The sequence below is a fragment of the Pseudophryne corroboree genome, chromosome 4 (assembly GCF_028390025.1).
Source record: "Pseudophryne corroboree isolate aPseCor3 chromosome 4, aPseCor3.hap2, whole genome shotgun sequence".
Taxonomy (NCBI): Eukaryota; Metazoa; Chordata; class Amphibia; order Anura; family Myobatrachidae; genus Pseudophryne; species Pseudophryne corroboree.
The window spans coordinates 847,907,380-847,931,059 of record NC_086447.1 but is presented as its reverse complement, the minus strand read 5'-3'; the positions used below and the strand labels follow the sequence as shown (position 1 = coordinate 847,931,059).

General features: G+C 43.4%; 1 protein-coding gene across 1 annotated transcript in view; it reads left to right on the top strand.

Annotated features, from left to right (window-relative positions):
- Window positions 1–23,457, top strand: part of EML6 (EMAP like 6) — a 363,450-nt gene extending 339,993 nt beyond the window's left edge. Inside the window, exons 34-41 of the mRNA XM_063918642.1 lie at window positions 2,136–2,250; window positions 2,336–2,524; window positions 2,637–2,809; window positions 2,959–3,121; window positions 3,733–3,836; window positions 5,342–5,495; window positions 14,673–14,773; window positions 16,397–23,457. Of these exons, the coding sequence (XP_063774712.1) occupies window positions 2,136–2,250; window positions 2,336–2,524; window positions 2,637–2,809; window positions 2,959–3,121; window positions 3,733–3,836; window positions 5,342–5,495; window positions 14,673–14,773; window positions 16,397–16,421 (1,024 nt within the window). The 3' untranslated portion in view covers window positions 16,422–23,457. The remainder of the gene's footprint in view (window positions 1–2,135; window positions 2,251–2,335; window positions 2,525–2,636; window positions 2,810–2,958; window positions 3,122–3,732; window positions 3,837–5,341; window positions 5,496–14,672; window positions 14,774–16,396) is intronic.
- Window positions 23,458–23,680: the final 223 nt, after the last annotated feature.

Sequence of the window (23,680 nt, the reverse complement as noted above, 5' to 3'; positions counted from 1 at the left end):
ATAATGTGAATTGGGGGTTCTGTGTTACATAATGTGTACTGGCAGCCCTACAATGTGACACTGTGTATTAGGGCACTGCTATGGTTCATAACATTAACTAGGCACTACTATGGGGCATAACAGTAACTAGGACAGTATTATGGGGCATAACATTAATTGGGGCACTATTATGGGGCATAACATTAACTGGGGCACTACTATGGGGCATAACATTAACTGGGGCACTACTATGGGGCATAACAGTAACTAGGCACTACTATGGGGCATAACAGTAACTAGGCACTACTATGGGGCATAACAGTAACTAGGCACTACTATGGGGCATAACAGTAACTAGGCACTACTATGGGGCATAACAGTAACTAGGCACTACTATGGGGCATAACAGTAACTAGAGCACTACTATGGGGCATAACAGTAACTAGGCACTACTATGGGGCATAACAGTAACTAGGCACTACTATGGGGCATAACAGTAACTAGGCACTACTATGGGGCATAACATTAACTGGGGCACTACTATGGGGCATAACAGTAACTAGGACAGTATTATGGGGCATAACATTAATTGGGGCACTATTATGGGCATAACATTAACTGGGGCACTACTATGGGGCATAACATTAACTGGGGCACTACTATGGGGCATAACAGTAACTGGGGCACTACTATGGGGCATAACAGTAACTGGGGCACTACTATGGGGCATAACAGTAACTAGGCACTACTATGGGGCATAACAGTAACTAGGCACTACTATGGGGCATAACAGTAACTAGGCACTACTATGGGGCATAACAGTAACTAGGCACTACTATGGGGCATAACAGTAACTAGGACACTATTATGGGGCATAACATTAACTGGGGCACTACTATGGGGCATAACAGTAACTGGGGCACTACTATGGGGCATAACAGTAACTAGGCACTACTATGGGGCATAACAGTAACTAGGCACTACTATGGGGCATAACAGTAACTAGGACAGTATTATGGGGCATAACATTAATTGGGGCACTATTATGGGCATAACATTAACTGGGGCACTACTATGGGGCATAACATTAACTGGGGCACTACTATGGGGCATAACAGTAACTGGGGCACTACTATGGGGCATAACAGTAACTAGGCACTACTATGGGGCATAACAGTAACTAGGCACTACTATGGGGCATAACAGTAACTAGGCACTACTATGGGGCATAACAGTAACTAGGCACTACTATGGGGCATAACAGTAACTAGGACACTATTATGGGGCATAACATTAACTGGGGCACTACTATGGGGCATAACAGTAACTGGGGCACTACTATGGGGCATAACAGTAACTAGGCACTACTATGGGGCATAACAGTAACTAGGCACTACTATGGGGCATAACAGTAACTAGGCACTACTATGGGGCATAACAGTAACTAGGCACTACTATGGGGCATAACAGTAACTAGGACACTATTATGTGGCATAACATTAACTGGGGCACCACTATAGGGCATAACATTAACTGAACTATTATCCATAATCTTGGTTTGATACCCGTCAGATGTGCACCAGATAAAAAAATAGGTGTATTTACATTCATGTCTAACTATGTGTGGCCAGCAGTTCCATCCACACGTCCTTAATGAACTTTGCGCATATGTCTTGTTACGGCCCAGTTTGGCCTCTTCAGTAGAAACTGGAGGTAGCTTTGAAAAGCATGTGACTGTGCTTTGCTCGTACTTATATATGCTTGGCCCCGGTTCATGCGCAGTATGAGAATATGCCAAGAAATGCTTTGTATACAGGAATACCTTTAACTAGGCATTAGGCCCAACATTGGTAACTCATCACACAATTAAAAATAAGCATTTGGGTAATTTGTATAAAAATAAACACTAATAGGATTTCATTGTCTATCTGTTGCCCACTCACACTGGTGGAAGCCATTTTGTAGCTTATATTTCTTAGAATGCAGCCAAAGGCACTTTCCGCATCCCTCCTCAGTGACATCACTAGGTTTTAGGGATGTGGCCGCTTGTGATCTATCCCACAAAATGGCTGCCTTCACTGTGCGCATACAATGATCGTGTAAGTATAGGCCATGTTAAGTTCCAGTCAGCCCCTGACAAATGTTTTTCATTGTAGGACAAAAGAAGGCGGCGCTGTTAAGTTGTGGGATCAGGAGATGAAACGTTGCCGGGCATTTCAGCTTGAAACTGGCCAACTCCTGGACTGCGTCCGATCGGTCTGCAGAGGCAAGGTATGAGCACGGGACATCTAGAAGCTCAGACCTTCTCCACATACATGAGTGTATTTTACACTAAAGCCAATCCATTATTTTACAGGGCAAAGTTTTAGTGGGAACTAAAGACGGAGAAATCATTGAAGTGGGAGAAAAAAATGCCGCCTCCAACATCCTCATTAATGGTCACGTGGAGGGAGAGATTTGGGGTTTGGCTACACATCCCTCCAAAGATATTTTCCTCACTGCCAGCAATGACGGAACGGCGAGGATATGGGACCTTGCGGATAATGTAAGCTTATATATGCTTTATGGGTACTTCTAACCTGTCTTCAGGGCCTCTGCTTCCTCACAGCATGTACAGACCTCTTCTAGCTATGGGATCCATCATTCTGTCTCCACAGAAGCTTCTGAACAAGGTGAGCCTGGGCTACGCCGCCTGCTGCGCGGCTTACAGCCCCAACGGGGAGATGGTCACAATTGGGATGAGGAATGGAGAGTTTGTTATCCTGCTTGTGAATTCTCTGAAGGTGTGGGGCAAAAAGAGGGATCGCAAGGGAGCAATACAGGACATCAGGTACAGAACGATATATACGTGTCTTCATCCTCAGTGGTATATATTTATTTTCGTCTCCGAGAATCGTCGCAGAATAATGTACGTCTGTGTAACTGGTCCTGTATGTAAAGCAGAGCAAGTATTATACGCAGTGTTCTCTTATTTCCTAGAATCAGCCCCGACAACAGATATTTGGCGGTCGGCTCTGCAGAGAACACGGTGGACTTTTATGACATTACTCAAGGAACAGCGTTAAACAGGATCGGCTACTGCAAGGACATCCCCAGCTTCGTCATACAGATGGACTTCTCTGCCGACAGTAAATATATTCAGGTACTCTTGTTCCACTCCCACAGTGATGAGGGTGATGTTATACTATAGCACAGGAGTGTACTCGTTTTCCTTTAGTCCAACCCGCTGAAACGGGTTGGACCCAACGACGCCTCTTGGGGCAATATTGTCGCACAGCTGCTGCGTACTATAATGTCCATCTCTGAAACAGGCCATTAGCTTGAAAAGATGCTGACAAAACGTGAATATTCTTTTACGCGCCACTTTAGTAATAATGACCTTTTATGACACAAAGGGGTCTGATTCTGAGGAATAGCTCCATATCTGGCCTCATCCAGTGAGTTGTAGCACACATCTGTGTTGGATGGAAGAGCCAGTGTGTGTGTAGTCAGAGTGTGTGAGACAGGGAGGTCTATGTCTGAGGGATCTCCTGCACCCGGCATGGAGTAAGTGTAAGACCAGATACTAGTGATGACAACTGCGCACACTGATGGGGGAAAAGGGGAGTGGCGCAGTCGCAGAGCAGCTACAGGCATTTGTGTACTATTGGTTACTCAGCTGAATACGGACACAGGTCCTAAGTGTGGGAATTCCATCTCTATCGCGTCTTTCTTTATACGGAAATAGTAACTGTGTCTTGTTTGTGTTTTCAGGTAGCAACTGGTGCTTACAGGCGTCAGGTACACGAAGTGCCATCTGGAAAGCATATTGTAGAAGGGTCATTCATAGAAAAGATTACCTGGGCTACGTGGACAAGGTAATCCAACACCTACTATATAATAGATAGATAGATAGATAGATAGATAGATAGATAGATAGATAGATAGATAGATAGATAGATAGATAGATAGACAGACAGATAGTTATTTAGACAGACAGAAAGATAGATAGATAGATAGATAGATAGATAGATAGATAGATAGACAGACAGACAGACAGACAGAAAGATAGATAGACAGACAGACAGACAGACAGACAGACAGACAGACAGACAGACAGACAGATAGATAGATAGATAGATAGATAGATAGATAGATAGATAGACAGACAGTTAGATAGATAGATAGATAGATAGATAGATAGATAGATAGATAGATAGATAGATAGATAGATAGATAGATAGATAGATAGAAACATTTGCATTGGTGACCCAGTGGGTGCAGCAGACACAGAATTGCTTATTATCAGCCATAATACAGAAAGCAGTAAAGTTACAAAGCTTTGTCAGTAACTTGTACAAAACATGAAAATATATAACTAGAATTAAACCCATTGAGAGGTAGAGGCATGAGGCATAAGGAGGATTCTTTATATGAACAATATCTCTGTAGCGTATGTGACAGGTAGATGCACAGCTGCTCACAGGTTTGGGTATCACAGTACTTGTGCTTGCACCTCTATGGGGTGTGAGTAATATCGTACCAATAATATCCCGCATAGCATCATGGCGTTACTGATGCTTGTAGCTTCCAAGGATAATACCCCTTACCCACACACTCCCCACTAGTTCTGCTGATGTCTGAGCCAAGGACCCTGAAATCACTGCAATATGTTGTTCCCTTTGCACTAAAAGCTCGGAGACCCTGCCGCAGGGGTGTTGTTGGTGTTTTTGCTGGAAAGCCGAATCCAGTCACCCTAATATCATCAGCAGCTCTGCCTCTGCCAGTCAGGGGCGCTGTAATACATTACTGAAGAGCAATTTAGGACCAGAGTCACCAGAACTCATTTTAACATAGTGATGGCCATCTAGTACAGTACAGAAGACTTGGGGAAAAGGAAAGTGAGGCACGAGGTTTAGGTACAAAAGAGAGAACATCAAATGCAGTGCTAAGTTCTTACAGAGACCCCGCTGAGTCCATCCCCTCTCTGGAAGTCAGCTGGGATTGGCTGGATGCTCATAGTAAATTAACTAGAGGAAACATGATAAAAGGCAAAATATCTAAATGAGTAACAATTAGTGGATCAAGTGAGTAATTTATGGCAGGAATTCTATTTCATATTCTATTATTCTGCAAAGATGATATAATCTTCCATTTAAATTTACAAATATTGTGTAAAATCATTTGTATGATATACTATGTGTCAATGTCACCGTAAATGTGGAGTAGAGAGTAACACTTTCAGTCGGAAAAGAAAGCAGTAAGGAGAGCAGGTGCAGCCAGGTAGTAATATATAATGTATAGTACACTGTGCTGTCTGGTATAATGCTGGGAAATGTTATGTATTGCTGTGGATCAATATTGTTGTGTATACTTTGGGCAGCATCCTCGGAGATGAAGTGATCGGTATCTGGCCACGTAACGCAGACAAAGCGGATGTAAACTGTGCCTGTGTGTCCCATGCCGGGCTCAACGTCATTACCGGAGATGACTTCGGCCTTGTTAAACTTTTTGACTTCCCTTGCACTGAGAAGTTTGTAAGTGTACACAAACATGTATGATTCACATTGTATGAGCATTTATGATTCACATTGTATGATTCACATTGTATGAGCATTTATGATTCACGTTGTATGATTCACATTGTTGAGCATGTATGATTCACATTATATGAGCGTGTATGATTCACATTGTGTGAGAATGTATGATTCACATTGTATGACATGTATTATTCACATACCAGCATGTGCGATTCACACTATATGAGCGTGTATGATTCACATTGTGTGAGAATGTATGATTTACTTTGTATGAGCATGTATGATTCACATTATACGAGTGTGTATGATTCACATTATTTCAGCAGGTATGATTCACATTATACCAGCATGTATGATTTACATTATACCAGTGTACATGATTCACATTGTGTGAGAATGTATGATTCACATTGTATGAGCATATTTGATTCACATTATACCAGCGTGTATGATTCACATTATACCAGTGTATATGATTCACATTGTGTGAGCATGTATGTTTCACATTGTGTGAGCGTGTATGATTCACATTGTACAAGCACATGTGATTCACATTATACGAGTGTGTATGATTCACATTATACAAACGTGTATGATTCACTTTATATGAGCGTGTATGATTCACATTTTGTGAGAATGTATGATTCACATTGTGTGAGCATGTATGATTCACATTATACGAGCGTGTATGATTCACATTGTGTGGGAATGTATGATTCACATTATACGAGTGTGTATGATTCACATTATTTCAGCAGGTATGATTCACATTATACCAGCATGTATGATTTACATTATACCAGTGTGCATGATTCACATTTTGTGAGAATGTATGATTCACATTGTGTGAGCATGTATGATTCACATTTTACAAGCGTGTATGATTCACATTGTGTGAGAATGTATGATTCACATTGTGTGAGTATGTATGATTCACATTATATGAGCTGTTTTATTCACATTGTGTGAGCATGTATGATTCACATATGAGGTTGTATGATTCACATTATATGAGCGTGTATGATTCACATTGTGTGAGCGTGTATGATTCATATTATATTGGCCTGTATGATTCACATTGTATGAGCTTGTATGATTTATATTTTGTGAGAATGTATGATTGAGCATGCATGATTCACATTATACCATTGTGTATAATTCACAGTATACCAGCATGTATGATTCACATTATACCAGCTTGTATGATTCACATTGATTGAGCTTGTATGATTCACATTGTGTAAGAATGTATGATTCACACTATATGAGCATGTATGATTCACATTATACCAGCGTGTATGATTCACATTATACCAGCGTGAATGATTCACATTATACCAGCAAGTATGATTCACATTGTATGAGCGTTTATGGTTCACATTGTGTGAGCGTGTATGAGTCACATTATACCAGTGTGTATGATTCACATTATACAAGCATGCATGATTCACATTATGCCAGCGTGTATGATTCACATTATACAAGCATGCATGATTCACATTATACGAGCGTGTATGATTCACATTGTGTGAGCGTGTATGATTCATATTATATGGGCCTGTATGATTCACATTGTATGAGCTTGTATGATTTATATTGTGTGAGAATGTATGATTCACATTGTGTGAGCATGTATGGTTCACATTATACCATTGTGTATGATTCACAGTATACCAGTGTGTATGATTCACATTATACCAGCATGCATGAATTACATTATACCAGCATGTATGATTCACATTATACCAGCGTGTATGATTCACATTATACCAGCGTGTATGATTCACATTGATTGAGCTTGTATGAGTCACGTTGTGTAAGAATGTATGATTCACACTATATGAGCATGTATGATTCACATTATACCATTGTGTATGATTCACATTATACCATTGTGTATGATTCACATTATACCAGCGTGTATGATTCACATTATACCAGCATGTATGATTCACATTATACCACCGAGTATGATTCACATTGTATGAGCGTTTATGATTCACATTGTGTGAGCGTGTATGAGTCACATTATACCAGCATGTATGATTCACATTATACCACCGAGTATGATTCACATTGTATGAGCGTTTATGATTCACATTGTGTGAGCGTGTATGAGTCACATTTTACCAGCATGTATGATTCACATTATACCAGTGTGTATGATTCACATTATACCAGCGTGTATGATTCGCATTATACAAGCATGCATGATTCACATTATACCAGCGTGTATGATTCACATTATACAAGCATGCATGCTTCACATTATACCAGCGTGTATGATTCACATTATACCAGCATGTATGATTCACATTATACCAGCGATTATGATTCACATTGTATGCGCGTTTATGATTCACATTGTGTGAGTGTGTATGAGTCACATTAAACCAGCATGTATGATTCACATTATACAAGCATGCATGATTCACATTATACCAGCGTGTATGATTCACATTCAGTGAGCGTTTATGATTCACATTGTGTGAGCGTGTATCATTCACATTATACCAGCATGTATGATTCACATTGTATGAGCGTTTATGATTAACATTGTGTGAGCGTGTATGAGTCACATTATACCAGCATGTATGATTCACATTATATAAGCAAGCATGATTCACATTATACCAGCGTGTATGATTCACATTATACAAGCATGCATGATTCACATTATACCAGCGTGTATGAATCACATTCAGTGAGCGTGTATCATTCACATTATACCAGCATGTATGATTCACATTGTATGAGTGTTTATGATTCACATTATGTGAGTGTGTATGAGTCACATTATACCAGTGTGTATTATTCACATTATACAAGCGTGTATGAGTCACATTATACAAGTGTGTATGATTCACATTATATGAGCGTGTGTGATTCACATTATAGCAGTGTGCATGATTCACATTATACCAGTGTGCATGATTCACATTATACCAGTGTGCATGATTCACATTATACCAGTGTGCATGATTCACATTATACCAGTGTGTATGATTCACATTATACAAGCGTGTATGAGTCACATTATATGAGTGTGTATGATTCACATTATATGAGCGTGTGTGATTCACATTATACCAGTGTGCGTGATTCATATTATACCAGTGTGCATGATTCACATTGCATGAGCATGTATGAATCACATTATACGAGCGTGTATGAGTCACATTATACGAGTGTGTGTGATTCACATTATACCAGTGTGCATGATGCACATTATACCAGTGTGTATGATTCACATTATATGAGCATGTATGATTTCATTGTACGAGCATGGGGTCTACAATGGGAGCTGTGTTTTACTTTTCTAGATGACTAACTACTTACAGTGACTAAAGCCGCCTACACGCGGTGCGATGCAGGCGAACGGCCGATATTGACTGTATTGTGGCCGGAGGCATGAACCTCCGATATAGTCAATATTGGCCCTGCCTGCACAGTCTATTTTTCCTTGTGATGCCGATCCCATGGGGCCGTGCATCGGCATTGCAAGGTGATTTCTACCGATATGAACTATATAGTCCATATCGGTAGAGATATCGCACCGTGGGGTAAATTTACTAATATGGGAGTTCTTTTTGAGATGGGATGTTGCCCATAGCAACCAATCAAATTCCAGGTATTATCTTCTAGAAGGTGCTAGATAAATGAGAGGTAGAATCTGATTGGTTGCTATGGGCAACATCCCATCTTAAACAGAACTCCCATCTTAGTAAATTTATCCCTGTGTCTAGGCACCTTAACTGTACATTTGTTTCCTTTTTATCTATGTTGTCTAAAATGTAAGGGATGAATGTATACAGTGCATCCGGAAAGTATTCACAGCGCTTCACTTTTTCCACATTTTGTTATGTTACAGCCCTATTCCAAAATTTTATAAATTATTTTTTCCCCTCAAAATTCTACACACAATACCCCAAAATAACAAAATTTTTGCAAATTCATTAAAAATAAAAAACTAAGAAATCACATGTACATAAGTATTCACAACCTTTGCCATGAAGCTCGAAATTGAGCTCAGGTGCATCCTGTTTCCACTGATCATCCTTAAGATGTTCCTACAGCTTAATTGGAGTTCACCTGTGGTAAATTTAGTTGATTGGACATGACACATACCTGTCTATATAAGGTCCCACACTTGACAGTGCATGTCTGAGCATAAACCAAGCATGAAGTCAAAGGAATTGTCTGTAGACCTCCGAGACAGGATTGTCTCGAGGCACAAATCGGGGGAAGGGTACAGAAAAATATCTGCTGCTTTAAAAGTCCCAATGAGCACAGTGGGCTCCATCAGCCGTAAATGAAAGCAGTTCGGATCCAGCAGGATTCTTCCTAGAGCTGGCCATCCGTCTAAACTGAGCGATTGGGGGAGAAGGGCCCTAGCCAGGGAGGTGACCAAGAACCCGATGGTCACTCTATCAGAACTACAGCATTCCTCTGTGGAGAGAGGAAAACCTTTCAGAAGGACAACCATCTCTGCAGCAATCCACCAATCAGGCCTGTATGGTAGAGTGGCCAGACGGAAGCCACTCCTTAGTAAAAAGCACATAGCAACCCACCTGAAGTTTGCCAAAATGCACAAGGACTCTCAGACAATGAGAAACAAAGTTCTCTGGTCTGATGAGACAAAGATTGAAATCTTTGGCGTAAATGCCAGGCGTCATGTTTGGAGGAAACCAGGCACCACTCATCACCATGCCAATACCATCCCTACAGTAAAGCATGGTGGTGGCAGAATCATGCTGTGGGGATGTTTTTCAGCAGCAGAAACTGGGAGACTAGTCAGGATAGAGGGAAAGATGAATGCAGCAAGGTACAGTGACATCCTGGGTGAAAATCTGCTCCAGAGCGCTCTTGACCTCAGACTGGGGCGACGGTTCATCTTTCTGCAGGACAACGACCCTAAGCATACAGCCAAGATATCAAAGGAGTGGTTTCAGCATAACTATGTGAATGTTGTTGAGTGGCCCAACCAGAGGCCAGACTTTAATCCGATTGAACATCTCTGGAGAGATATGAAAATGGCTGCGCACCGACGCTTCCCATCCAACCTGATGGAGCTTGAGAGGTGCTGCAAAGAGGAATGGGCAAAACTGCCCAAAGATAGGTGTGCCAAGCTTGTGGCATCATATTCAAAAAGACTTGAGGCTGTAATTGCTGCCAAAGGTGCATCAACAACGTATTGATCAAAGGCTGTGAATACTTATGTACATGTGATTTCTTCGTTTTTTATTTTTAATAAATTTGCATAAATCTCAAAAAAACTTTTTTTACGTTGTCATTATGGGGTATTGTGTGTAAAATTTTGAGGGAAAAAATTCATTTATTCCAGTCTGGAATAAGGCTGTAACATAACAAAATGTGGAAAAAGTGAAGCGCTGTGAATACTTTATGGATGCACTGTAATACTATTATTATTATTACCAGTGTATAGCGTACACATATTCCGCAGCGCTTTACAGAGAATATTTGCCCATTTTCATCGGTCCCTGCCCCAGTGGAGCTTACAATCTATATTCCCTATCACTTGTACACACAGACACATTCACACTAGGGTTAATTTTATCAGGAGCCAATTAACCTACCAGTATATTTTTGGATTGTGGGAGGAAACCGGAGTACCCGGAGGAAACCCACGCAAGTACGGGGAGAATATACAAACTCTGCACAGGTAGAGCCATGGAGGGAATCGAACCCATGACCTCAGTGCTGTGATACTATGTTTGTCCTGGGAGTTTTACATGTGGAGCTGCTAGTGTTGTTGTTCTGGGAAGTGCTTCCACTGAGAACTCATTGTCAGGATCACATGTGTGGGCAGCCAACCCGACCTGGGCCAATATTTACTAAAAAATCGAGTTTGTCCGATTTGTGGTTTTTTTTCTAAGTCCCAACACTGGAATTCACTAAGCACCAATCTCGGCAGTGTTTGGACTATTCGTAATGGTTTGAATGACAAAGTTCAGAAATACGAATGAATAGACCATCGGTCAAATGCGGCTGTTATTTCATACAACACGGGTATTCACTATTCATTCGTATTTGGGTGTTAGTCTCTGAGTGCTCAAGTGCGGGTGTATTTTTTTGCGAATCGTTAAAAAAAGCAGCAAAAAAATAGACCTGCTTTTTCCAGTCGAGTTTGGATAACCATGCACGGATCAGTGAGATCTGTGCATGGTTATCTGTGGGAAAGGGTCTGTTTAATGTCAAAACTGGGGGAAAAATTTGCGTGGGGTCCCCCCTCCTAAGCATAACCAGCCTCGGGCTCTTTGAGCCGGTCCTGGTTGAAAAAATATTGTGAAAAAAATGACAGGGGTTCCCCCATATTTTAACAACCAGCACCGGGCTCTGCGCCTGGTCCTGGTGCCAAAAATACGGGGGACAAAAAGCGTAGGGGTCCCCCGTATTTTTGGAACCAGCACCGGGCTCCACTAGTCAGAGAGATAATGCCACAGCCGGGGGACACTTTTATATAGGTCCCTGCGGCCCTGGCATTAAATCACTAACTAGTCACCCCTGGCCGGGGTACCCTGGAGGAGTGGGAACCCCTTAAATCAAGGGGTCCCCCCCTCCAGCCATCCAAGGGCCAGGGGTGAAGCCCGAGGCTGTCCCCCCCATCCAAGGGCTGCGGATGGGGGGCTGATAGCCTTGTGAAAAAAATAGAATATTGTTTTTTGTAGCAGTACTACAAGTCCCAGCAAGCCTCCCCCGCAAGCTGGTACTTGGAGAACAGCATGCGGTGGAAAAACGGGCCCGCTGGTACCTGTAGTACTACTACAAAAAAAATACCCAAATAAAAACAGAACTCACACACCTTGAAAGTAAAACTTTATTACATACATGCACACCTACATTCACACATACTTACCTATGTTCACACGAGGGTCGGTCCTCTTCTCCATGTAGAATCCATGGGTTACCTGAAAATAAATTTATACTCACAAAAATCCAGTGTAGATCGGTCCTCTTCTGAGCTTGTAATCCACGTACTTGGCAAAAAAACAAACCGGAAACCCGACCACGCACTGAAAGGGGTCCCATGTTTACACATGGGACCCCTTTCCCCGACTGCCAGGACCCCTCCTGACTCCTGTCAAAGAGGGTCCCTTCAGCCAATCAGGGAGCGCCACGTCGTGGCACTCTCCTGATTGGCTGTGTGCTCCTGTAGTGTCAGTGAGGCTGCACACGGCAGAGATACAATGTTGCGCCTATGCGCTCCATTGTATCCAATGGTGGGAACTTTGCGGTCAGCAGTGAGGTTACTTTCGGTCAACCGCTGACCGCAAAGTTCCCACCATTGGATACAATGGAGCGCATAGGCGCAACATTGTATCTCTGCCGTGCACAGCCTGACTGACAGCTCAGGAGCGCACAGGCAATCAGGAGAGTGCCACGACGTGGCGCTCCCTGATTGGCTGAAGGGACTCTCTGTAACAGGAGTCACTGGGGGTCCCGGCAGTCGGGGAAAGGGGTCCCATGTGTAAACATGGGACCCCTTTCAGTGCGTGGTTCGGGTCTTTCGGTTTGTTTTTTTGCCAAGTACGTGGATTACAAGCTCAGAAGAGGACCGATCTACACTGGATTTTTGTGAGTATAATTTTATTTTCAGGTAACCCATGGATTCTACTTGGAGAAGTGGACCGACCCTCGTGTGAACATAGGTAAGTATGTGTGAATGTAGGTGTGCATGTATGTAATAAAGTTTTACTTTCAAGGTGTGTGAGTTCTGTTTTTATTTGGGTATTTTTTTTGTAGTAGTACTAGAGGTCCCCCCCGCATGCTGGTACTTGTGGTTCTCCAAGTACCAGCTTGCGGGGGAGGCTTGCTGGGACTTGTATTACTGCTACAAAAAACAATATTCTATTTTTTTCACAAGGCTATCGGCCCCCCATCCGCATCACTTGGATGGAGGGGGGGACCCCTTGATTTAAGGGGTTCCCACTCCTCCAGGGTACCCCGGCCAGGGGTGACTAGTTAGTGATTTAATGCCAGGTCCGCAGGGATCTATATAAAAGTGTCCCCCGGCTGTGGCATTATCTCTCTGACTAGTGGAGCCCGGTGCTGGTTCCAAAAATACGGTGGACCCCTACGCTTTTTGTCCCCCGTATTTTTGGCACCAGGACCAGGCGCAGACCCGGTGCTGGTTGTTAAAATATGGGGGAACCCCTGTCAATTTTCCCCCCATATTTTTGCAACCAGGACCGGCTCAAAGAGCCCGAGGCTGGTTGTGCTTAGGAGGGGGGACCCCACGCAATTTTTTTCTTGATTTTTAACACTTTAATTTTTTTTAAAAAGGTGCACAATGAAGCCCTGCACGGATCTCACAGATCCGGCCTGGATTCTTTGTGTTTTGTCAGGCAGTGTTTTACTTATCACTCCCGTAAAACACTGCCTGACATTACGAATCACATCGACATCGGAAAAAAACGAATGTGGAAAACTCGGCAGCTTAGTAACTGACCGTATCAGGATTCAAAAAGTTGCAGTAAAATGCACCCGATACCATTCGAGTTCAAACACCCTTAAAAACGGCTAAAACACGAATATTAGTAAATATTGGCCCTAGATCTGACATCCGTCACTCGGCTACAGCAGCTGGGTTACATTTATCATCACTGGTTAATGCAGTTCACATAAGCTTTCATCTGTCTTCTTTATATCACCATCATGGTTATAAAGGATCAGATAATTACCACACTTGCTCCACTACCAGCCAGCTGCCTGAGATGTCCTGCACTGTCACAGGCTCTGTTGCTTGCACATCTCGCTATTCACTAGGGGTGCCGTTGTTTCCCTTCTCTTCCCATAGTTTAACTTAACTCTCCTGTCGATCTTATTGAGATATAATAATCTCCTTGCAATATAATAGGGATGTGGCCTAGTGGTAAGGACATGATTGGGGGATATATCCTTAGGACTGTGTACGGGCCAAGACAAGGTTAAAATTATAACAGAATTAATTTTGTTTCGTTATAGTCACTTTAAAGAATGTGCAGGGCCCGCATACATACAGCAGTGGTCATAGTATTCGTAGGCGCAATTCTGATGTCCATGTCCTATCACTGCTTATAAATTCCACTGGAAAGGATACAGCTGTGTGTTACGCCATGTTATTTGTGGTGACAGACAAATATTTATAGTGTGATGTAATTGTGTTTCTCTCAGGCCAAACACAAGCGATACTTTGGTCATTCCGCACATGTGACTAACGTCCGCTTCTCGCATGATGACAAGTATGCCATAAGCACTGGAGGAGACGACTGCAGGTAAAGCCATGTAGCAAATAACATGTCATTTTATATATATATATATATATATATATATATAAATAAAAAGCACAATAGTATCTTTATCTTGCGCCAAACTGGGAGCAGCACAACGGGAGAGATCCCTGTTGGAAGACCACAATAGCATACAAGAAAAACACAATTTCCCAAGTGCGCTGAAATAAAGTGTATTTACAACGGTTCTTCCAGCGTTATTTTCGTAGGTGTGGATTGTGTACTGGAGAATGTTTAAATCGGGGGACCTGTAACAGACACCCCTCACAAATAGTCACACGTTTGTTATATGAACTCTAGATACTCCCTCACCTTTTACAAGGTGCGAGCTCGAAAGGGAGTATCTTCACAAACTAGGTTGAAAACTTCTGACTGACAAACAAATCTAGAGTTCATATAACAAACGTGTTGGTTGTATTTTATTGACACTATGTTAGACACATTTTCTGTGAACATTACATGATGAACTATGTGTAAAGTTTCATGTGTTCAAATGTATGCTATTAAAATAACTTTTTACTAATTGGCCATTGGCCTCTTGTTTGGGTGACTATTTGGTGAGGGGTGTCTGTTACAGGTCCCCATATCCACACCTACCAAAATAACGCTGGAAGAACCATTGTAAATACACTTTATTTTAGCGCACTTGGGAAATTGTGTTTTTTGAGTTTTTCATATATATACATATATATATATATATATATATATATATATATATATACATATACAACATTTATATAAAGATCCGTAACACAGTAAAGGTTATTTAAGAAGCTTCAACACTACTGGACTACTGCGCCTAATGTTTCGTTACATCTATCTGTGTACAGTTGTATCTGTTTATACGGGTTTACATTGGCCCATGGCTAACATTAGTGTATTGTTCATAAAATACTTTTTGTGTTAAAGGCGGACACATACAGTATACTGTATGCTTCAGGGGTGTAGACTGCATATTTTATGGGTATCTCTAGTCTATTATTGGCCTCAATACGTCTACATACTTGTTGCCAGCGCTCCTTATAACACCAACATTATGCAGGCAAGTGCAAAATTAGGATTTCAATTTACTGAGCAAAATGATCACACTGAAATGAAGGGGTGTAGCGGGCCCCTTTATAGAGGGTGCCTGGTCATTTTCACCTTCCAAAGGGATTTTTTTGGCAGTGCTGTGCTTATTCTGCCTCTCCGAACACTGCTGTACACAATCTCCATGGGTTCTGTACATCTCTGATGGCGGGAATGGTATCATCCTTCATTCTGGAAAACGGAGTGTCGCCCGCAATCTCTAGGGAATGCCGCCACTGTCTGCATCTTCCGATGCAGACTTCCTGGCCTTGGCTACGGAGCTACAGGGGAACTCAGATGAATGAAGGTCTCTCAGATGATCCATTGTTGCGACCTAGGACGCAACACTCGGATCTGCCAAGCTCTGCGTCTTTTTCCCTCAGACTTCTCCTGCCCCATTAGCATATACATCACTGCTGCGCCCAAAAACGCACATACACGTTATTCCTTATCATTACTGAGTGAAAAACTGAACTCAGCTTTATTGACGCGTTTTCCTTTTTCAGAGATGATACGTTAATTCTATTGTTTCCTTTGCAGTGTTTTTGTGTGGAGATGCCTCTAAGGACACAGGAACATTTGGCTTGAAACGCGTGGGTGGGTTCCCCATGTCCGTGCTGCACATATGTCCTTGTAAAATGCTGCATGAATCAATGTGTTACATACACTGTAAATACAAATGACATAATGTAACCCATCCTGTAAATTACATAGGTATTAGACGTTACTCAGGAGCTCTGTGTCCGCAGAAAGGCAGAAACCCAAGTGCTTTTATACAGAGGAATATGGGGTGACGCCTAATATCCACAGTAATTCACCGTAAGGGGCACATTATACTTTATAATACACAAGTTTCCACAAAGAATACTCAAGTATCAGAACTCACAGATTATATAGAGACTATTTCTGAGTTTATACACATAATAGCGTCAATTGTGTATTATAACGCTATGAAGACTGTGATATTATTTCATTTAACTTAAAATGGAAAGAAAGATTTTTTTGTACAATGCAGCATTTTACTTCCAGGAATACCGAACTCGTCCGTCCAACTTGACGTCCACCAAACATAGTTCATTTAGCCTTTCGTTGTATTTAAGATTTTATATTATTGAGAATCAAAATGTTTACACTTTGTTAACCATGACATTTGATATGTGGATTTATTTTGTTGATGGAAATAATAGCCGTGCTGCATACTTAGTGAGAATTATTGCACATTTTGTTACAAACAACTAAGAATAATCGTGCTATTTTTGCATTTTATATTTTACATGAGCCATGTTTGGAGCATTTGGACTTTTGTTTTGCATTTGTTTTTGTTTTTCTTCGGTTGTTTTTTTTTTTACTCATGAAGTGCCTTGAACTATTTATTGTCAACCGGAGGCTCGTGGTGCGGAGGTGATATGTCCTCAATGATGGCAGCTTTATACTCCTATTTATCATCTATGTGACTTAGGGGGAGACTTATCAAACCATCTAAGGGGGACAATTGTAGTTGTTGCCCATGCACTAGTGCATGCTACAAAATCATAGCTAGAGGCGGATTGGTTGGTGTGAGCCACTAGTCCTCTTTGATAGGTCTCCCCCAATTTACCTGTCCGTTACTGTAAAACGAAGGAAAAGCCTTCACTGTGTAATAATGGGTTATGCATTCTGTAACGGGGTCCGTTAGAGGCTGCGTCTCGTCTTTCACCAGCGCTGACGGAGAGATTTTCACCATCTTCTTACTTATGGTGTCATTGCCAAGCTCTGCTTTAACCCATCTCTTTCTACACGATCTTACAAAGTGCCATGTGTATAAGCTGCCCAGGCAGCAGTCACTCTCTATGATGTGGGCCGCAGAGAAATAACCTTATTTTACCTGTATTGTCACCTGTTCCACAACTAACAGCCCTTATCACCACTAACGGGACACGTATAATAAATATGACGGAGATCTGGGATTGGCCACAGGTTGCTGGTTTATTTTGACTGATCTGTTTGTGCTTGTGGATGTATAGAACAAATAAAGAGCTAATTTAATAAACTATATTGATACTTAATTACACTCTCTGCCCATCAATACCTAGCATTTACTAATCTCTGTCATTTCACCCCATAATATAAATTAGACCTATTGTTTACTCCTTAAAATTGTATCCTTTAATTGAATCAAGAAAAACAAAGTTCCTCTTAGGATTTTGTGTGTAATATATATTTTGAACCTTTTGGGTCTGTCTTAATGGACAGCTAAACTTAACATGCAAGTTGCCGTAAATAATAATGTGACAGTCACAGTTTTGCTGGAATGATATCCAGGATCCCATCAGATAACTTAGAACATTTCCCCCTGTTGGCCACAGCGGTTTAGGAGTGTGCGTATTTTGCCGGAGTCACGTCTGTGACTACACGCTAATACTGGTATAAACCCTTCCTGGTGTCCATCAGTGCGACTGAGTGTGCAAGGGCTTAAGGGCCCCATACACTAGAACGATTACGCCCGATTTCAGCCCAATTCAGGCATTCGGTCCGATATGTTGGGTGAAATTGGGCATTTTGGAGGTGTATCCGATCCGACGCGCGGCCCCGTAAGCATCAGATCGGATCCTCCAGATTGAATGTGCTGCACATTCAATCTTGTCCAATCCCGCAGGCGTGGCTGGGATCGCCCAAGATACATTGTATGCAAAAGGACAGCATACAATGTATCTTGGGCGATCCTGCCCCCCGGGAGGCTGCCGGGGGTGATCGCCTGCGACATGTCAGATGGACATGTTGCAGTAGTGTATGGGGCCCTTTAGACACTTTAGACACCCACTTTGTGCGTCCTTAGACCTAACCATTGGATGCAACATGGAAACTTGCAGCAGCCCCATGACAGGTGCATGCAGAATCCATGCATCTCAGTCGGTCACGCAACTCTGTGGGCAAGCACCACAGGACCCATGCGCTGGGCGACTTTTCAGCTAGACACACGCGCAGTTGAAAACATTGACATTCGTCATTGCGTCCAGATCTGGGGGGTCATTCCAAGTCGATCGTAGCAGCACAGCTGCGATCACTTCCCTGACATGCGGGGGGACGCCCAGCACAGGGCTAGTCCGCCCCGCATGTCAGTACCGCCCCCCCCCCCCCTGCCCCCACACAAATACAAAAGCATCGGACAGCAGTGATGCTTTTGTATTTGAGGAGTAACTCCCAGCCAACGCAGCTTCTGCGGCTGGCCGGGAGTTAATTGTAGCTGCCGCTGACCGTAGCAGCTGCGTAAGACGTCACGCAGCCGCCGCGTCCCGCCCCCCCAACGGTCCGGCCACGCCTGCGTTGGCCGGGCCGCTCCCCCTCCCGCCCAGCGACCGCCTCTGTCTCAGAGGTAATCGCTAGGCAACGAAAGCTGCGCAGTTCCGACCCGATCTCTGCGCTGCGACAAACCGCAGTGAGCGATCAGGTCGGAATGACACCCCTGGCCCTCAGTGCCGAAGAGTACAATCGCTTCTAGTACACCAAAAGACAACCGTATATACGCTATTAAATATCTGTAGGGTTCTGTAACAATAGCAGGACAGTTACTTACATAAAGAACATCATCAACTTGCATGTAGATTTATAAGTCCATTATTATCCTCAAAAAACTATTTTAGGAAATCAACCGATTATTTCAAAACAATAACGTATGTACTATACAAATCTCATACTGTATATACTACAGACAAGTATACAACCGCAGTGTGGGCCGAGATAAAACACTGCTCTCTAATGTGCCATTTCTATACCCTATACCAAGGTTGCGTTTCCGGGAAGAAGTGGGTTAGGTGACCCGGCAATACCAAAAACCGTTATGCTGAAAGCTCTGATACGCTAACAGTGTAAATGATTATGTCTACTTTATAAATGTGATTTGTTTCTAACAATAATGACATAATAGGAAAAATAATAATAATTGTATTTCCCTTATAAATGCAGATTGTTGATTTCCTTAAGCTTTAAATATTTAATGTGTCTGTATTTTTATTGTGCAATTCTTTTCTTTGGTGTGAAATGCTATGATTCTGAATCTAGAGGATTACAGCCCGTATAATGTGTGCAAATGTTGTAGGATTGGATATTTATATTAAGTGCCCCAAAAAGCATTAAGTATGTACATTATTGAATACATTATGTGTGTTATGTCTGATCAATGCCTTATGTTTGTCTATAAAAGGATTAACTGCCCAAAGGTCCAAATAGGGGGGCAGATGTATTAAGCCTGTAGAAAGGATAAAGAAGTGATAAGTGGAAGTGATAAGTCAGCTCCGGTCATTTTTCAATTCCGTAATGATTGGCTGGTGCGTTATCACCTTGCGTTTATTACTGGTTTATCACTTCTTTATCCCTTCTCCAGGTTAATACATCTGCCCCAGGGTTTGCTGTCATATTCCTTAGAGCTACATAAGGTGGCCCCTCTCCCCAGTACTGGGTCCCTGGAAGCTGCCCCACGCATTCCGAACTCCCCTTTACCCATGACAGAAACTAGGTATGGGGGTGGTGCGAGTGTAACGACCAATCACAAGCTGCCGTTTAGAGATTGTGACTTGTGATTGGACCTACTGTTCATACCCCTTCTTCTCCTCTACCATTTAAAGATGGTTAAAAAAAAGTTGCCGGCTATCTATAGGGATGGTTTATTACAAGGGGACTATAGCAGCATGCTGTGTGCTAGCATGGAGCCATCAGGGGGTAACCATACAATAGTTATCTAGTGCACATGTGCAATGGACACTGAAGGTTTATGCATGAACCAAGGAGCTCCGCAGTGAACTCTCCTGGCAGTTATTTACTATGCTTCGGTTTTACAAAACCCGCTGATGATCAGTGACTTTGACCAATGGATTTCATTGGTCAATAGCAATTAATGCTAAACCAGTGCTGATTTGGCATTAAAGATTGTTGACTTTTGAAATCTATTGGCCAAAGCCGCTAACCATCGGCAGCTCTGAAAAACTGCGGCATAGTAATTCTACCCCCTGGTGTACACAGCAGGATCCATCGTCAATGCATTTCCTTTGATTCAGGAACAGCAATGGTTGCCCACCATCGATTTCTGATAGCCACCCCTAGCCTGGTAACAAAGCAGCTTTCAGGTCTCTGGCCAGGGCGACGGGCTACTTTAGGTGGTAGTGCAGTTCTAAAGAGAACCTGTCACTTCTTGCTTAAAACCAGTTTTAAATAGTACTTGGGGGGTGATTCAGAGGAGGAATGATAGTAAAGCGCGCCCGATGTTTTACTTCTGAGCATGTGTCCAAGACACATTGCACATGCGTTCCGATGGCCAGTGGAGGGGGGCGCTGATCGAATTGCAGGGAGATCCATGCAATGTTGATGGGCGGTGACTGAAGGGTGGCAATCGGCAGTGCTGCTTTTCTGTGCCCTTAGGTGAGAGAGCCACGTATGTAACCGGACTATACTGAGTCTGGGGGTGCTGTCTACAACCCGCCTCCTGCCTCACAAATGCATGTGCGGCAGGAGAGCAGGGCCTGGGACCAGCCAGTGCAAACAGATGTTACATGTGACGTGACATGTTCTAAAGTGGTCTAAACTAATATTCAAGGGAGACGCAGCTTTTTATTCCACTAGTAACCAATGACACGATGGAGTCACAGGCTGCAGTCTGTATTACCCCACTACAGCGTGACGGGTACACAGGTTGCAGTCTCTATCACCCCACTACAGTGTGACGGGTACACAGGTTGCAGTCTCTATCACCCCACTACAGTGTGACGGGTACACAGGGCTGCAGTCTCTATCACCCCACTACAGTGTGACAGGTACACAGGTTGCAGTCTCTATCACCCCACTACAGTGTGACGGGTACACAGGGCTGCAGTCTCTATCACCCCACTACAGTGTGACGGGTACACAGGCTGCAGTCTCTATCACCCCACTACAGTTGGCTGGTACACAGGCTGCAGTCTCTGTCACCTCACTACAGTGTGACGGTACACAGGTTGCAGTCTCTATCATCCCACTACAGTGTGGCCGGTACACAGGCTGCAGTCTCTATCACCCCACTACAGTGTGGCTGGTACACAGGCTGCAGTATCTATCACCCCACTACAGTGTGGCTGGTACACAGGCTGCAGTCTCTGTCACCTCGCTACAGTCTTTATCACCCCACTACAGTATGGATGGTACACAGGCTGCAGTCTCTATCACCCCGCTACAGTGTGACGGGTACACAGGCTGCAGTCTCTATCACCCCGCTATAGTGTGACGGTACACAGGCTGCAGTCTCTATCACCCCGCTACAGTGTGACGGGTACACAGGCTGCAGTCTCTATCACCCTACTACAGCATGGCCGGTACACAGGCTGCAGTCTCTATCACCCCACTATAGTGTGATGGTACACAGGCTGCAGTCTCTATCACCCCGCTACAGTGTGACGGGTACACAGGCTGCAGTCTCTATCACCCCACTATAGTGTGACGGGTACACAGGCTGCAGTCTCTATCACCCCACTATAGTGTGACGGGTACACAGGCTGCAGTCTCTATCACCCCACTATAGTGTGACGGGTACACAGGCTTCAGTCTCTATCACCTTACTACAGCGTGGCCGGTACACAGGCTGCAGTCTCTATCACCCCACTATAGTGTGATGGTACACAGGCTGCAGTCTCTATCACCCCGCTACAGTGTGACGGGTACACAGGCTGCAGTCTCTATCACCCCACTATAGTGTGACCGGTACACACGCTGCAGTTTCCATAACCCTACTACAGCGTGGCCGGTACACAGGCTGCAGTCTCTATCACCCCACTATAGTGTGACGGTACACAGGCTGCAGTCTCTATAACCCCGCAACAGTGTGACGGGTACACAGGCTGCAGTCTCTATCACCCCACTACAGTGTGGCCGGTACACAGGCTGCAGTCTCTATCACCCCACTACAGTGTGTCTGGTACACAGGCTGCAGTCTCTATCACCCCACTACAGTGTGGCCGGTACACAGGCTGCAGTCTCTATCACCCCACTACAGTGTGTCTGGTACACAGGCTGCAGTCTCTATCACCCCACTACAGTGTGGCCGGTACACAGGCTGCAGTCTCTATCACCCCACTACAGTGTGTCCGGTACACAGGCTGCAGCCTCTATCACCCCACTAAAGTGTGACGGGTACACAGGCTGCAGTCTCTATCACCCCGCTACAGTGTGACGGGTACACAGGCTGCAGTCTCTATCACCCCACTACAGTGTGTCCGGTACACAGGCTGGTTGTATTGTACTGAAAGGCTGGTAACTGTGATGACCACTGTCTTTGCCTATGTCTTAATGTACACCATACTGATTGTACCTAGAACCGCATACAGTACAAGGATGAGAGGACAGTAAGGTGATATACTTGGGTGGCAGTGATCAGGATTATAGCATTAGTAGCCATAGCAGGTATTTGATAATGGAATAAAGTTCTCTAGATCGCACCGAGAATTCCCTACAATGAAAAGACTTTATTCCCTGAACCTGTACCATACTGTAAATTGATAAATCAATGTATAGACTTATTTTTTAAATCATTCTTTGTGCAGAATTGAAAAAATGATTTGTTTTATTTTCCCCGTGGTTAATAAATCTGGTGTTGCATTTTTTATAGCGTAATGTGTATTCCTTTGTCAGGATAACGTCATCTAGAGCGACTTCTTTATGTGGTTGTACACTGTGGGCCTCGTGCAGATGGCACCGCTGCTGTGTCCTCCTACAAGCATACACAGAAGCTGCAGGAGGCGTCTTGTGTAAGACCCCCACTGTCAGCCTATCCGATTCGCTGGCTGGTTACTCAGGATGTTTTGCAAAACTACGCTGCTGGTGCCA